Source organism: Ornithorhynchus anatinus, chromosome X2 (assembly GCF_004115215.2).
Source record: "Ornithorhynchus anatinus isolate Pmale09 chromosome X2, mOrnAna1.pri.v4, whole genome shotgun sequence".
Taxonomy (NCBI): domain Eukaryota; kingdom Metazoa; phylum Chordata; class Mammalia; order Monotremata; family Ornithorhynchidae; genus Ornithorhynchus; species Ornithorhynchus anatinus.
The window spans coordinates 28,162,284-28,175,355 of NC_041750.1; the positions used below are offsets into that span (position 1 = coordinate 28,162,284).

The window sequence follows — 13,072 nt, forward strand, 5'->3', positions numbered from 1 at the left end:
TAAGGAGAAGTAACAGGTAGCTGACCGGGCAGAGGGTTAGGTGCTTGCTGAAGTTTCCTGGATGAGCACGGAATTAAAGAAGCAGGTCTGTGTTATTATTATAGCAAATCCGGGGCCTCTCTTACCTTGGTAAATACTGATTAAAACCCAGACGAGAAAGGTTTTAAAAGACAAGGATCTTCCCTAGGAGAGATGGGAAGGAGAGGTTAGTCCAGCTCGGGAACTGGTGGAGCAAATGGCAGATGCGGCCATCGAAAATGGAGACGAGGGAGGCGGGGATGACACTGGGGAATTTTGCCACTGGGGCAGAAGGAAACCTCCCATTGGGGCAGAAGGAAACCTCCCATTGGACACTTGCAGGTTCCTCTCGGGCACAGCCGGTGGAAGCTCTGCCATCTGAGTAGAGGAATGGACCACTCGGGCCAGAGCCTTGAGACGGCTACTGGGAAGAAGTGCGATTTGGGACGTTTACTTGGATTTTCCTCTGTCGTCAGGCCCGGGAGTGGGGAGGATGAGGGGGTTGTGGCCCGGCTGGTCTGTCCTCCTCTGGTCATGGTTTGTTTTCTCCGTCTCGCTTTTTGGGAAGGGGGGGGCAGCCTGCAGCCACACTGCACCGCTGGGGTCGGTGCAGCTCCCAGTGGTGGCACAGCAAACTGTAGAAGAAATGGCCGGGCAAAGTAGGAGCCATTCTCCACACGGTACCCGCCTGGGCCATGGGCATTTCTGTCACGGGGGGGGGCAGGCGCTGAGGAGAAAAACGTCCCCGGCCTGCTGGCGTCTCCTACATCACTCCCCCGGCCCTCAGCTGAGCAGGCTCCTACCTTGGTCAAGTCCTTGTACAGCTCTGGATATAGCATCGCCATTTCCGGCTTCACATCCTGATCCAAGACGAGAGAGAAGACGGGGAACATGGTGTATATGGTGGCGTACCTGTGGGGGAAAGGGGAATACCACACACGGGGTTAACCGTGACAGACAGTGAGGCCCCCACCTTGCATCCCCGCCCCGCTGGCCCTGGGTAGAACGGACCAAAACGTCCAAAGGACATGAGCAAGCGTGACTTTCAGTGACGAATCAAAGCACCACCCCAGCTAATGGAGGTCGTTTCTCCGGGCTCAGGCCGGTACCACCGTCAGATTCCAAACATTCGATCAGTTCATAGAATTCACTGAGCACCTACTAAGTGCTGTACTAAGCACTTGTGAGGGATCAAGGGGTGGGAGACAGGATCCTTACTCTCAGGGAGCGGATAGTCTACTGCGTGCAGAACACTGAGCGCTTGGGAGAGTCCAGTAGAGTTAGTAGATATGACCCTCAAGGAGCACACAGTCTAGTACGGGGGACAAGGACTCTAAAATAAACTACAGGTAGGGGGAAATGATGGAGTATAACGATAGGAACATATACGCACACGTAAAGGAGTGAGGAGGGAGGGGGAGTACCCAAGAGCTTAGGTGGTGTATATTGTGCTGTCATGGGAACTGGGAGAGGGGGAAGTTTATCTTGATAATGAGCTTGGGGAGGGCCACGGAGCAGAATGTTTTCAGAGGACTGAGGGGCTGAGAAGAGCCTGCCCAGAGCAACAAGGTCCACTCCTGGCCTTTGTGCAGGCTCACGACCAAAGACACTCTCGGCCGAGGCCTGCTCAGCCGGGCCTCACTGCCCCTGGCCGAGACCTCCTCTGCACCGCTTCAAGGTGGTCCCCTAGGACCTGGTCTCTCTCTTCCTGAACCAGGACGTTGCCTCTGGGGGCAATGCCCGGCTCGCTCTTGCTGCGGGGTTCAGACACCTACTCTTGTTCCGCTGCTACACAGTAGTTCAAAACTCTCCCCCATTGAGCCTTACCCACTTCCCCTCTCCCAGCCCCTCCTTCTCAGGTTAAGCGCAGGCTGAATCATTTTCCCTCCCTTCCGCCGTAGCCGCCACCGCCCTCCAGGACACCGGCCGGTTTCTTCCCTCTCCTCTTTAAAGGTCGGGCCTGAATCATGGGCATGGGCCTTCCGGGAGAAGCCGACGGCCGGGTTCCTGCCTGTCATGTCTATATCCAGAGAAATGTTAGAGCTGGCGTTGGGTTGGAATATGAACCGAGTATTCTTGTTCCTTCCTTTTGCCGCCAACCTTGAGACCCCAGACTGGCTCCCCAAGTCCTTGCCCGTCTGCCCCAACGCTGAAGCAGCCTCCATACTGACCATCCCCGGCCCCCACTAGCCCAACTGACTCTGCATGTGGGCACCCTGACAACGTGCACACCCTTGAAGGTATGTCCCTGATGATATACCAGCTGTGGACACCTTCCAGGGGCACATCATGGATTCTGAGGGTGCCCGCCCAATCGGGCAGGACCACGGTGCATTCTCCTGCCCTGGCAATGCTCTCCGGGGATACATGCCTGGGGTTCGAGGATGCTGCGTTGGACTTACCCAACCATTAGGAACCCCTGGTACAAAGGAACAGATGCGAAATAGAAGACTGAAGAAAACACAGCCTGAAAGAGAGAACGCAATGAACTCCAACCGAAACACCTCGAGTTTTCAGGCCGTCGCTCGCCCAGACACCAGTCCGCACGGGTTTCTCGTCCTGCCTTATCATTAAAGCCCACTTAAATTCCAATTAAATTGAGGAAAATGGAAGAATCAAATGCTTTCCTGTAACATTCTCATAATCTTTTCTGAATGGCGCTGGTGGCGGGTGCCCCAAGGGGAGGGAGGGAGGGAGACAGGGAGAGAGGGAGAGAGAGAGCTTTGAGTACCTGCATCGTGGATATAATGAGGCCTCTGTGCATGACAAATTGGCCCAGCGCTGCCGATCTTTTGTAACTGTTGCGGCCGTGAACCATGAGCAGCCGGCCCATGTGCTGGAACTGGGTGATGGAGAAGTCGGCAGCCAGCGAAGCCTGCTTTCCCTCCTGAAATTAACATGCAGAAAGTGGCGCCGTTCAACTGGACTGCCCCCTTGGCAATCGGCGGCTGCCGGGCTGGATCCCCACGAGCGTGCCGGGCCGGCCAGGCGGGTTTCGCAGGCCACTCTGGGATTTGAGGAGAGTGCAGGGACAACTGGGAGGGAGTTCAGTTATCGAACCAGGTCCTGGGTTCCGGAAGAGGGGGTCAAGTGTTTCCCGGACACGGCCCGCTCCCACTCCTCCCTGGGTGACCCGGGCAACGAAGCGCTCATTACCTTCCCCTCGATCCCAATTCCGCAGTCCGCAGCTTGGATCATGCTGACATCATTTCCGCCGTCTCCTGCAAATCAGAATTCGGCATGTACTTCAGTTTCACCACTAGAATCCGGACTGGGCGCGTCCGCTTTTGGCCCGTCAGGAGGACCGCCACCTCTGCACCTTGAGCCTCCCATCGGCTCTCGGGAGAGCGCCCCGGCCAGGACCCCCAACATATCCGCTGGCTCGGGTGCCCATCTCTGCCAGCCAGCCACATGTACGGCGGCCACCTGTTTCCCCACGGGGATGTCAGGCAGCGCCGGTGGGCGGCCCCAGGTCGAGCCACGATCCGCTTGCCGCCGCCTACCGAGCCGGCCCGGTGACGGCCCGGCTCCCGGCGGTGACCGGACCACCTTACTCGGGACCGTGGACAAGGCAAGTCCGGGCGGGGACGCTCACCTATCGCGCAGGTGCGCTTGCCCGTGTGCTGCTGCAACAATTTGACAATATGGGCTTTCTGCGTGGGGGAACAGCGACAGCAGACCACGGCAGGACACTGGCAGGCCAGCTCCACCAATTCATGCTCGTAGTACTTCAGGCAAACCTACAGACGGAATCGGCATCGTCAGCTCCCCCGCCATCACCAGGGGCGCCACCGTCCTCATTGTCACCCCCACTGCCACCCACCGCAGCCACCTCCATCAGCAGCTTTGACGAGCGGAGAGCAAAGAGGCGCCGGGCGCCACGTATGTGTGTTGGGGGGGAAGGGGTCCCCGATTTAAGCTGGAGGGGGATGGGGCCATCGGCATCGGGAAGGGAAAGAGCCGGAGGAGATGGTCAGGTGGGTTTGAGCAGTCTGAGCTCTCCTCATCCAGGTCGCCTTAAACCATTTCCTCCGCGCGGCGCTGGGGACCCGACCGTGGATTTGGGAGAGGGAGAAACACACCAGAACTCAGACGAGTCATGGCCCAGGCTGGGAGCTGGGCACGAACGTGACCGTACCTCCAGGGAGTCGCCGGAAATGACCAGGGCGCAGTCGTGCTTCCGTCTGAACGCGTTCAGCTCCAGGTGGGCCTCTCCCCGACTAGCCACCTGCATCGGGGTTGGGGTGGGGGGTAGTGGGAAGGAGGAGGGAGGCAACGGGAGGTGAGAAGTGCCCTGGACGGAGACCTCACTCTGAGTGAACGGCCTTGGGGCGGGCTTGATTCGCCTCTTGTGTGAAGGGTTCTGTGGGGCAGAGGCCCAAGGCCACAGGCACCGCGAACCCCCGCTGACCACCCACCCACCACCCCTTCACTCTAATGGATCACTCCTGGACTCCACTTGCCCAATATCCCACCGGGGTGTGGGACGGGGCAGGGGCAGGTCCAGAGATTATTCAGCCCCACGGGGTCCCGGACTGGTGCCCGGACGGCAACTGGCTTAGCGGGTGCTTCCGTAGCGGAGCCGGGCTGATGGGAAGAAGCAATGGCAGGCTAAGCTCCCGAGGCCCAGGGAGATGGGGGTGCCAGCCCAGCCCCCCTGAGAGTCAGAGAACTTCCTGGCACTGAGGGCCTGCTTCCTCCTCTTCTGAGGTGGGATATCCTGGTCCCTTGACCCAGCCACCCCCCACCACGACCCCGCCAGCCTCCCACCGGCTTCGTTCCCGCCGCCCGGTCTTAGGCTCCCCGACGCACCCTGCCCACCCAAGGTCCAAAACCTGGATGCAGACGGGGCGGGATTCCCGCTGCTGGGAGCTGTGTTCGTACCGCCCGCGCCTCTCCCCCCCCAACATCCCACGGCACCACTGGCCCCTTTTTCCCTGCCGTCTGCGACGTGACGGGCAATAAGGAGGTTCTGACTCACTAAATAGATTCTGTTCTTGGAAAACTTAATTTGTGATGCTACAACACTGAAAGTCAACCAAAAATTGATCTGAAGTTTTATCAGAAGCATTAATAATTTAATTGCAAATAGTAGTCTGCAGGGCCTAATTTGCCATTCTCATGCTTCACAACAAACTACATTTACATGTAAATGATATTCAAATAATTATTTCTGTAGGTGCAAGTGGTTCATTTAGAACAGACACAGACGTATAATGTCTGTTCACCCTCCATCAATCAAGACCCAAGAAATCTTTATTTTTGCTAGAATTGAATTCAGTCATAACTAATACATACAGTAGACACATCAATTCAGCTAGCTGCTATTAATTTTCTCTAAGAGATCATTAAGAAAAATACGTCTCAGTGGAAAATGGGAGATTAAAAGCCCATCTCTGCTTTGTGTGTGGAATGCTGTTTGTCTACAGCAGGTTTGCGAACAAAATGAACCCCACCAAGAAACCTTCCTCCCTCCAGTCAACAGGCTGGCTTTTCAATCTTTCTAAATGGAGAGGAATTCGACCAAAATGCACCAGGTCAACAGGCACTGCGGAATTTTTTTTTTTATGGCATTTGTGTAGTGATTATGAAGTGCCAGGCGCTGTACTGAAAGTAGGAGTGCGTATGAGCTAATCAGGTTGGACAAAGTCCATGTCCCACGTGGGGCTCACAGTCTTAGTCTCCAACTTATAGATGAGGAAACTGAGGCCCAGAGAAGTGAAGTGTCTTACCCAAGATCACACAGCAGCGTGACTAAATGGAAAGAGCACGGGCTTGGGAGTCAGAGGTCACGGGTTTAAATCCCGGCACCACCTCTTGTCAGCTGTGTGACTTTGGGCAAGTCACTTAACTTCTCTGTGCCTCAGTTACCCCATCTGTAAAATGGGAATTAAGACTGTGAGCCCCACATGGGACAACCTGATTACCTTGTATTTTCCCCAGTGCTTAGAACAGTGCTTTGTGCGCTTATAAAATGCCATCTAAAAAAAAAGTGGCAGAGTCGGGATTAGAATCCAGGTCCTTTTGACCCCCAAGCCCATGCTCTATCCACTAGGCAACACCGCTTCTCAAAATTCACCCTCAATCTGAGAGCCATTTCTGTTGGAAAGCCTGAAAACCACCTGGATGGATGATACTCACTGGTCGGAAGATGTGAATATCCTGGGCTCTGGATACCAAGTGGGAACTTTTGGCGATGCAGGTAGCTGTCTCCAGCTTATCTCCGGTCAGCATCCAGATCTGGGAAAAGTTTAGGTACCGTAGTCACGCGGAGGCCGCCTCCCTGCCTGGTGATTCCCTGCATCCCAGACTACACGTGGAATCGGGATGCGTGACGGATTGGCTCCTAGGGGGCCTCCCCGCTAACCCCCAACCCTCTTCTCCCGGGCCATTGCTACTCATGCTGGGGCTTCTCCCTCAGGGAGATGCTCACCTCTGGTGCTCCAGGGGCCAGCTTATATCTCGAGGGGCAGGAGTGGGGAAGATCAGGGATGGGTCGGCAGGTCTTGAGGATGTGGGACCCATGTGGATTCTCCTGTGATAAGTTCTCGGGGCAATGCTGAAGTGAAGGAATTTCCTCCTCCTCTAGCTATGGGAGAGGTCCCTTTTATGCCAGTCATCTCTCGGGGGGGAACTGTGCTGCCATGCCACCAACTAAGGCTTCTGTCTCCTTGAGGACCCGGGCAGCCCTCCTCTCAGACAGTTCTCTGGCACATACTCTGAAAGCTCCCTGGGGGACGGGATCAGGTCTACCAACTATATTGTACACTGTAAAAGCACCCGATAAAAAGCACTGATTGATTGATTATACTCAACCGAACATTTGATTATTTGTTCTGTTCGCCCTCCCTAAACATTTTCACATCTGTCTTCCCTATCAGAGTGGAAGCTCTTCGGAGGCAGGGGATGTGACACCTGCTTCTGTTGAACTTGCCGTTAGTGCAGTGCCCTGTGTCCACTGGGCGCTCAGTAAATATCGTTCCTACTGCAATTAAATAAATGATATGAGGAACAAACAGTTGGGTTGTAATAGAAAGCTAGCGTACAAGCATAAGCAACATTATGGTTGTCACCTCTGGGGGTCAACTGGGGGACGTACGCCCTCCAAATGCTATTGGAATACCGGGAACTAATGACAGACACAAAATCAAAATGAAGAGAAAGAGAAAGACCTGTTGGGTGGCCTATCTGACCTCCACACCACGGACAGAATAAAGCGGGTTTTCGGTTCACCTTGGCAGAGAACTCAGCCCAGTATCTGTGACAGGGATTATTATTAAATGTACAGCTTCTAAAAGAAAGGGTATTGTTCTTCAGAGCACAGAACACTGAAGTGATAATTCAGGTATGCAACATTAACTTGTTCATCTGAGGTTTATTTTTCAATTAAAATGAAATAGTCATGCCATCTGACTCGAATAAATCAAAACCCGAGTTACGTCTTCTCTTCGCTGACTGCTTGTACCCACAGCGGGAAGTGTGCCCTCCTCTGAAGAGCTGAAGAGCAGAGAGAGGACTGTGATTTCCCTTTCGGCTAAGCTATCCCCCACTTGTTCTTAATGTAATGAAAATTACAAAAAATTCATACCATCTCCGATTGTTACGGAGCAGCCCGGGTGGCCCACATCCCTGACCTTCCCTCAGCGAGGGACAAGATGCGGGTCTCCATTCTGCTCCTCCAAGACACTTGGAAAACCCTGGAGAAATCCTGGGCTACCACTCTGAGGGGTAGGGGGTGGGAAGAAGGGCAAGTGTGGGAGAGAGCAGGGACAGCCTGGAAGGAAGCAGAGCAGCCGGGAACAGAGGAGGGCCGACCCGGGAGGAGGGAGTTCTGTTGCAGGAAAGAGCATCGTCGGGGTCTCTTCAATCCTGGGTCCTCCAACCGAGGATGCAGTGGAGGACTCCACTGTGGCGGTGGACTGATGTCCACGTGATCAGTCCCAGGTCCAGAAACCTCACCAGCTGCCTGAACAGTTCTGATTTAATTATCTGTAGGCACCTCGATCGATCCATTCACCGACTGACCGACCGGTGGTATTTACTGAGCACCCACAGTGGGCAGAGCCGTGTACTAAGCCCTGAAGGGAGCATACGGAGGTAAAAGACACCATCCCTGCCCTCAAGGAACTTACTACAACCAACTGCCGGTCATTTTTCAGGAAAAACGAACTCTGTTGGAATAGAGCAATGAAAACTTGGGCGGAGGGATTTTGATGAAATCTGATACCTTGATTCCAGCATTTCTCAGCATCTCTAGAGTCGGCCTTACGTCCGCCTGGAGCTGATCTTCGACTCCAGTGAGACACAAAAGTTCCATTTCTCTTTCCAAGCTCTCTACGACTGCAGCCACCTTGAGCGTTCTGTCGTGGATGCTTAACTTGGCTTGGTTATAGCGATTCTGGGGGCACAAACACAACATGACGATGTATCGGGTCTCCCCGCGACCGGCCGCGGTGGGGCGGGGGTGACCACGAGCCCATAAACAGGATTGATCCACAGAGCCTCATGGGAGACCCCTGGTATAAGAAATATTCTCCCTTCAGCCATCCTCATGTGGTTAAGAACTGCTGTAGGGTCACAGAGGTCCCCCTGCCTCACTGAACAATGGCTTCACGGTTGCCCTTCCGGGTCAACGGGAGTTTTGCCCTACAGGCTTCTTCCCGGGGGGCCCGCTGGACACCCTGCCACGCTTTGGCCCAGAACCACTGCTCGAGTCGGCTCACCTCGAAGTCCTGGTACTGCTCTTCCGTTAATGACTTCTTGGCAACAACCAGCGTGCGTAGCCCTTCCCGAGCCATGTTGCCACACTGGAAAGTGAAAACGGGAGAAACGCGATGGATCCCAGGATCCGTGGGGAGTGAAGGATTTTCCACATTTTTGAGACCCACGGGAACACCACTGGCTTGCACTCTTTGGTGGGCCACCTGCTGTCCCAGTCAGCCACGGGGCAGAGCAGGGAAGGGCCGATGCTTCGTGCGAGTAGGAGCGGAAGGCGTAGAGCCGCCCCCCGGGTGCCATGAGTGTTTGGACCGGGGGAGATGAGGCCGCCTCCGTCCTGGCTGGGGGTGGCTGCCATTTCCATAGGCCCTTTGTTGGGGGAGAACCTGCACTTCCTGACCCACAGGTGTGGCTGCTCTGGGGCCGGCAGAGGCGGGAACAGCGACGGCAGAAGCAGCGGCCGCAGGGACCAGCCTGGCCCACAGCAGACCATGGAGAGAACAGAAAGAGTGTTGTTTTGTATTGTTTTTCCATCATAGTGGAAAAATGAGAAAGGGCTCAGTAGTCCTTTCGGGTCTTCCAACATGGTGCTTGAAAGGTCAAAGCCAGCACTCCTGTCCCAGAATCCACAACAGCGTAAATCTAAACACGAAGCCTAAGTGTCTCAACACCAGCAGAAACAGTGCTTTGAGCATCCCTACCACTCTGCTGGGAGCCGCGTTCTAAGTCTTTTTTTTAATGCTGTTTGTAAAGTGCTTTCTGTGTGTCAGCACTGTATTAAAGACTGGGGAAAATACATGCTAATCAGGCTGGACGCAGTTTATTTCCCACTTGAGGCTCAGACACTTAATCCCCATTTTACAGATGAGGGAACTGAGTCCTAGAGAAGTGAAATGACTTGCTCAGGATCACACAGCATACAAGTGACAGAGTTAGGACTAGAACCTGGGTCCTTCTGACGCCTGGGCCCATGCTCTATCCACTATACCTCATTGCTTCCCAGCTTACAGAGAAGCAGCGTGGCTCAGTGGAAAGAGCACGGGCTTAGGAGTCAGAGGTCATGGGTTCTAATCCCGGCTCCACCACCTGTCAGCTCTGTGACTTTGGGCAAGTCACTTAACTTCTCGGTGTCTCAGTTACCTCATCTGTAAAAAGGGAATGAAGACTGTGAGCCTCATGTGGGACAATCCGATGACCCTGTATCTACCCCACTGCTTAGAACAGTGCTCAGCACATAGTAAGCTCTTAACAAATACCAACATTATTATTATTAACAACATCTGGGAGTGGGCCAAGAAGCCGGTAGGATGGCCATCCATCCACATGCCACCCCCAGGCCTCACGGAAAAGATTCCAGATGTCTGGAGGCAGAAGGTGGGAGCCAGAGTTTGAGAAAGGACCCTCGGTGCCAGCTGGGACACCCCTGGGCGGGTGAGTGGGTCCAAGTCCACACCAAGAGACACACAAAGGGGTTCGGGGTCAGTGCCGTGGGAAGACCACAGTGCGACTTGTGCAAAGGGCAGGTGAGCTGTCACGGTGACATACAGCCCAGAGAGGCCGCGGCATAAAAGCCAACTGTGAACGCGGCAGTATAACATGATACATAGCGGCCCCTGGGCAGAGTGATTGGCGCTGAGAGGACCGTAACTCTGCCTCTCTGACCTTCCGGGTGATTAGGATTGACGGTTCCACCCGGAGTCTTGGATGGCCCAGGGACGTGACACCGGGGAGAGGTGGGCTGGAGGACAATGGATGCCCGGTTTGATTAATCCATTATGTCCTGAAAGTTAGGGAGGGCCCTACCAGCCAGTTGTCCGGCTGGCCAGGGTCGGTAGAGGAGCGGAGGAAGAGAGTTCGTTCTAATTCAGAGTGCTTTCTCCCTAGGTGGAGTGCCGCCCTGGCTCTGGGGCTCTCTGCCCTCAGACTACAGTGCCCTTCTTCAGTCATGGAGTTGGACTCTTGGCAAATGCTAAACATCCTGGCACGTCAGGGACGCCTCCTCGCTCGGTGCCCTTGTTTCGGCAGGGCCTGCGGCACTCAAGATGGAGTCCTCTTCGGCCTCCTGTCCCACTCTCCATTCCGATTCACTGTGGCTCTGCTCTCCAAGGTCAACACCAACCCCAAAACACACAATCACTCAGAATCCCACCTACATCTACCTGATTGGGCCATGGGCCCCACAGGGCACCCCAAGAACCAAAGGAGGCGGGGTTCCTGCACTGAAGAGAGAAACGGAGAGACACTCCAGTCACTCCTTCCAAACTTGGGAAATGTCCAGAATCTTTTCCATAAAGCAAAATCTTTTCTGACCAAAACTGAACCCTGCAGTGAATGCCTCAGGCAGCGGGGCACTGAGGTGTCCCCGGGAAGCCACGGTAAGCGGGATCTCAGAACCCCCCAGGATTCCTAATAAAGCCATCCTCACGGGCGACGACTCCGGCACTGTCTGCTGCAAGACACGTATTGATTTGACCCCATGATGCTAAATAAATTCAACAACTATTTCACAATTAATTGTGCATCATTATCGCCAAAAGTAATTTTTATGACATTTTACTAGGTCTTGAGGGAATTTAATTTATTCATGTCCCTGATTAAATCAAACTGCCCCGGAGCAGATATTGACTCATATTGCCAATGCTGCAGTGGACACATGGGGGTGTGATCATCGTTTCAGAGCGAGACCTGGATGGAGGGGTGGGTGACAGTGTCTACTAGGGCCAAGGACACCAGGGTTCCCATTTTTCTGGCCGACGGGAGGATTGGTGGGGGGGGGGGGGGGGGGGGGGAGATGGGTTTGCAGGGACTGAAGTCTCAATATCTTCCTTCATTCCCCTTTCAGACCCAAGCTCCCCGGGGCAGGGAAATGGATTGGAGAAGACCCAGGCCCTGGTTCTCTGGTGGGCGGGTTTGTGGAAATGGGTGCTTGGCCTCACTGAGTTCTGCAGGAGGGCCCCCCTCCCCCCGCCCCACCTCTCTACAGCCTAGGGTCGGGGGACAGATACTCTCTCCCAACATGATGAAAAAGTAACTAGTTCTCCTGTTGGGATTTACGGCGTTCAGCCATTAGATACAGTTTTGAAAAAAAAAAATTGAACTCCTCTGCCCTTCCTGCTTAAATGGTGGAACCCGGGGGCATTTTCTTACCTCCTCTTCTAGCCAGTCATTGTACTGTACAATGGTGGACATAGCCACGTCTGCCCCTTTCATATAGAAGGTGATTTCTGCTGTGGATTCGTCCTGAAATGAAATAAAAACGAAGTGGAATTATTCCAGCTACGTCCCTCCCAACGACCGGCTTCCAGTTCAGCCCAGCAAAACAGGACTGAAATAGCAATTGCAGAGTCGCCGTCCTTAGGCGGGGCTGGCCGAGGTTTCCCTAACTACGAGAGGCCGTACACTCTAGCCCCCCTCTGCTGGCGCCTGTAGATTTCGAGGAGCCGGGCTGGAACACCCATGCAGCTTCTGGTTTGAACCTCATTTCAGTGCCTGAGGCGGCACCGACATACCGACGTTTCTTTCTTGTCTGGAGCCGAAGCTTGTCCTTCTCCCAGACCCCCCCAGGCCACGCAGCTCCCGGGTCCCCCAGCTGTTCCGGTAGGGCTCAGGAGAAGGCAGAGACCAGAGTGCCCTTCAGGCCAGGGTCGGACCGGGTGTCCCCTTGCTAGATTTTACGCCACAGGAACCAGATTCCAGCTGGTGGGATGGGGGGCACCGTTCTGCCAGCCCGGGCGCCAGCCTTACCCGCACAATGACCCCCATGCGCTTGCTCTCTGAGGTGAAGGGGAAAATCTGCAGGATGTAGTAGGTGAGGATTTGCCCGCCAGGAGTCTTCAGCTGCATGGAGGTCAGGTCCCTGCTCACCAGAGTGAGTCCCACGCTCTCCGTCCATTGCACCAGGGCCACCTAGGGAGAGAAGCGGGTCACCCTGTTAGCCGCCAATCCTCCGGGCGACCAAGCCCGTCAGAGCCAAGCGCCGTCCACCGGCATGTCCGGAAAGCACACGCGGTGAAGAGCGGAGTCATTTGTGAAAGTCGACGGCGCTGGGGATCACGGTTTGGGGCATTCCTCTGGTATCTTTTGGTGCAGCTACATTACGAAACAATCGTTTTCTAAGGACACAGGGACCCCGGGGCTCTGAGAATTGGGGTGCCAGTCACTGCAAAGCCTGAATCCCTTTGGGCTGTTCCTTGAGGCTACTTGGGGCTGGGGGAAGGGCTCTCCACAGCCCAACAAGGCCCAAAGCTGCCAGAAGGCAGGGAGATGCCCTAGGTGACCTCCAGATGTCCCCTCCAGTCCAATGAATCTCCGGGTTTTTTTAAGAGCAACAGCTGAA

At 54.7% G+C, this 13,072-nt stretch overlaps 1 protein-coding gene across 6 annotated transcripts in view; it reads right to left on the reverse strand.

Moving 5' to 3' along the window:
* Window positions 1–13,072, reverse strand: part of ATP9B (ATPase phospholipid transporting 9B (putative)) — a 185,023-nt gene that overhangs the window by 3,761 nt on the left and 168,190 nt on the right. For all 6 annotated transcript variants that reach the window (XM_029052670.2, XM_029052669.2, XM_029052674.2 and 3 more), the window contains 12 exons: window positions 12,481–12,642; window positions 11,884–11,976; window positions 8,742–8,825; window positions 8,246–8,416; window positions 6,160–6,258; window positions 4,157–4,246; window positions 3,614–3,758; window positions 3,175–3,239; window positions 2,750–2,905; window positions 2,421–2,485; window positions 822–930; window positions 126–183 (listed from right to left, as the gene is read on the reverse strand). In XM_029052670.2, the coding sequence (XP_028908503.1) occupies window positions 126–183; window positions 822–930; window positions 2,421–2,485; window positions 2,750–2,905; window positions 3,175–3,239; window positions 3,614–3,758; window positions 4,157–4,246; window positions 6,160–6,258; window positions 8,246–8,416; window positions 8,742–8,825; window positions 11,884–11,976; window positions 12,481–12,642 (1,297 nt within the window). The remainder of the gene's footprint in view (window positions 1–125; window positions 184–821; window positions 931–2,420; window positions 2,486–2,749; window positions 2,906–3,174; window positions 3,240–3,613; window positions 3,759–4,156; window positions 4,247–6,159; window positions 6,259–8,245; window positions 8,417–8,741; window positions 8,826–11,883; window positions 11,977–12,480; window positions 12,643–13,072) is intronic.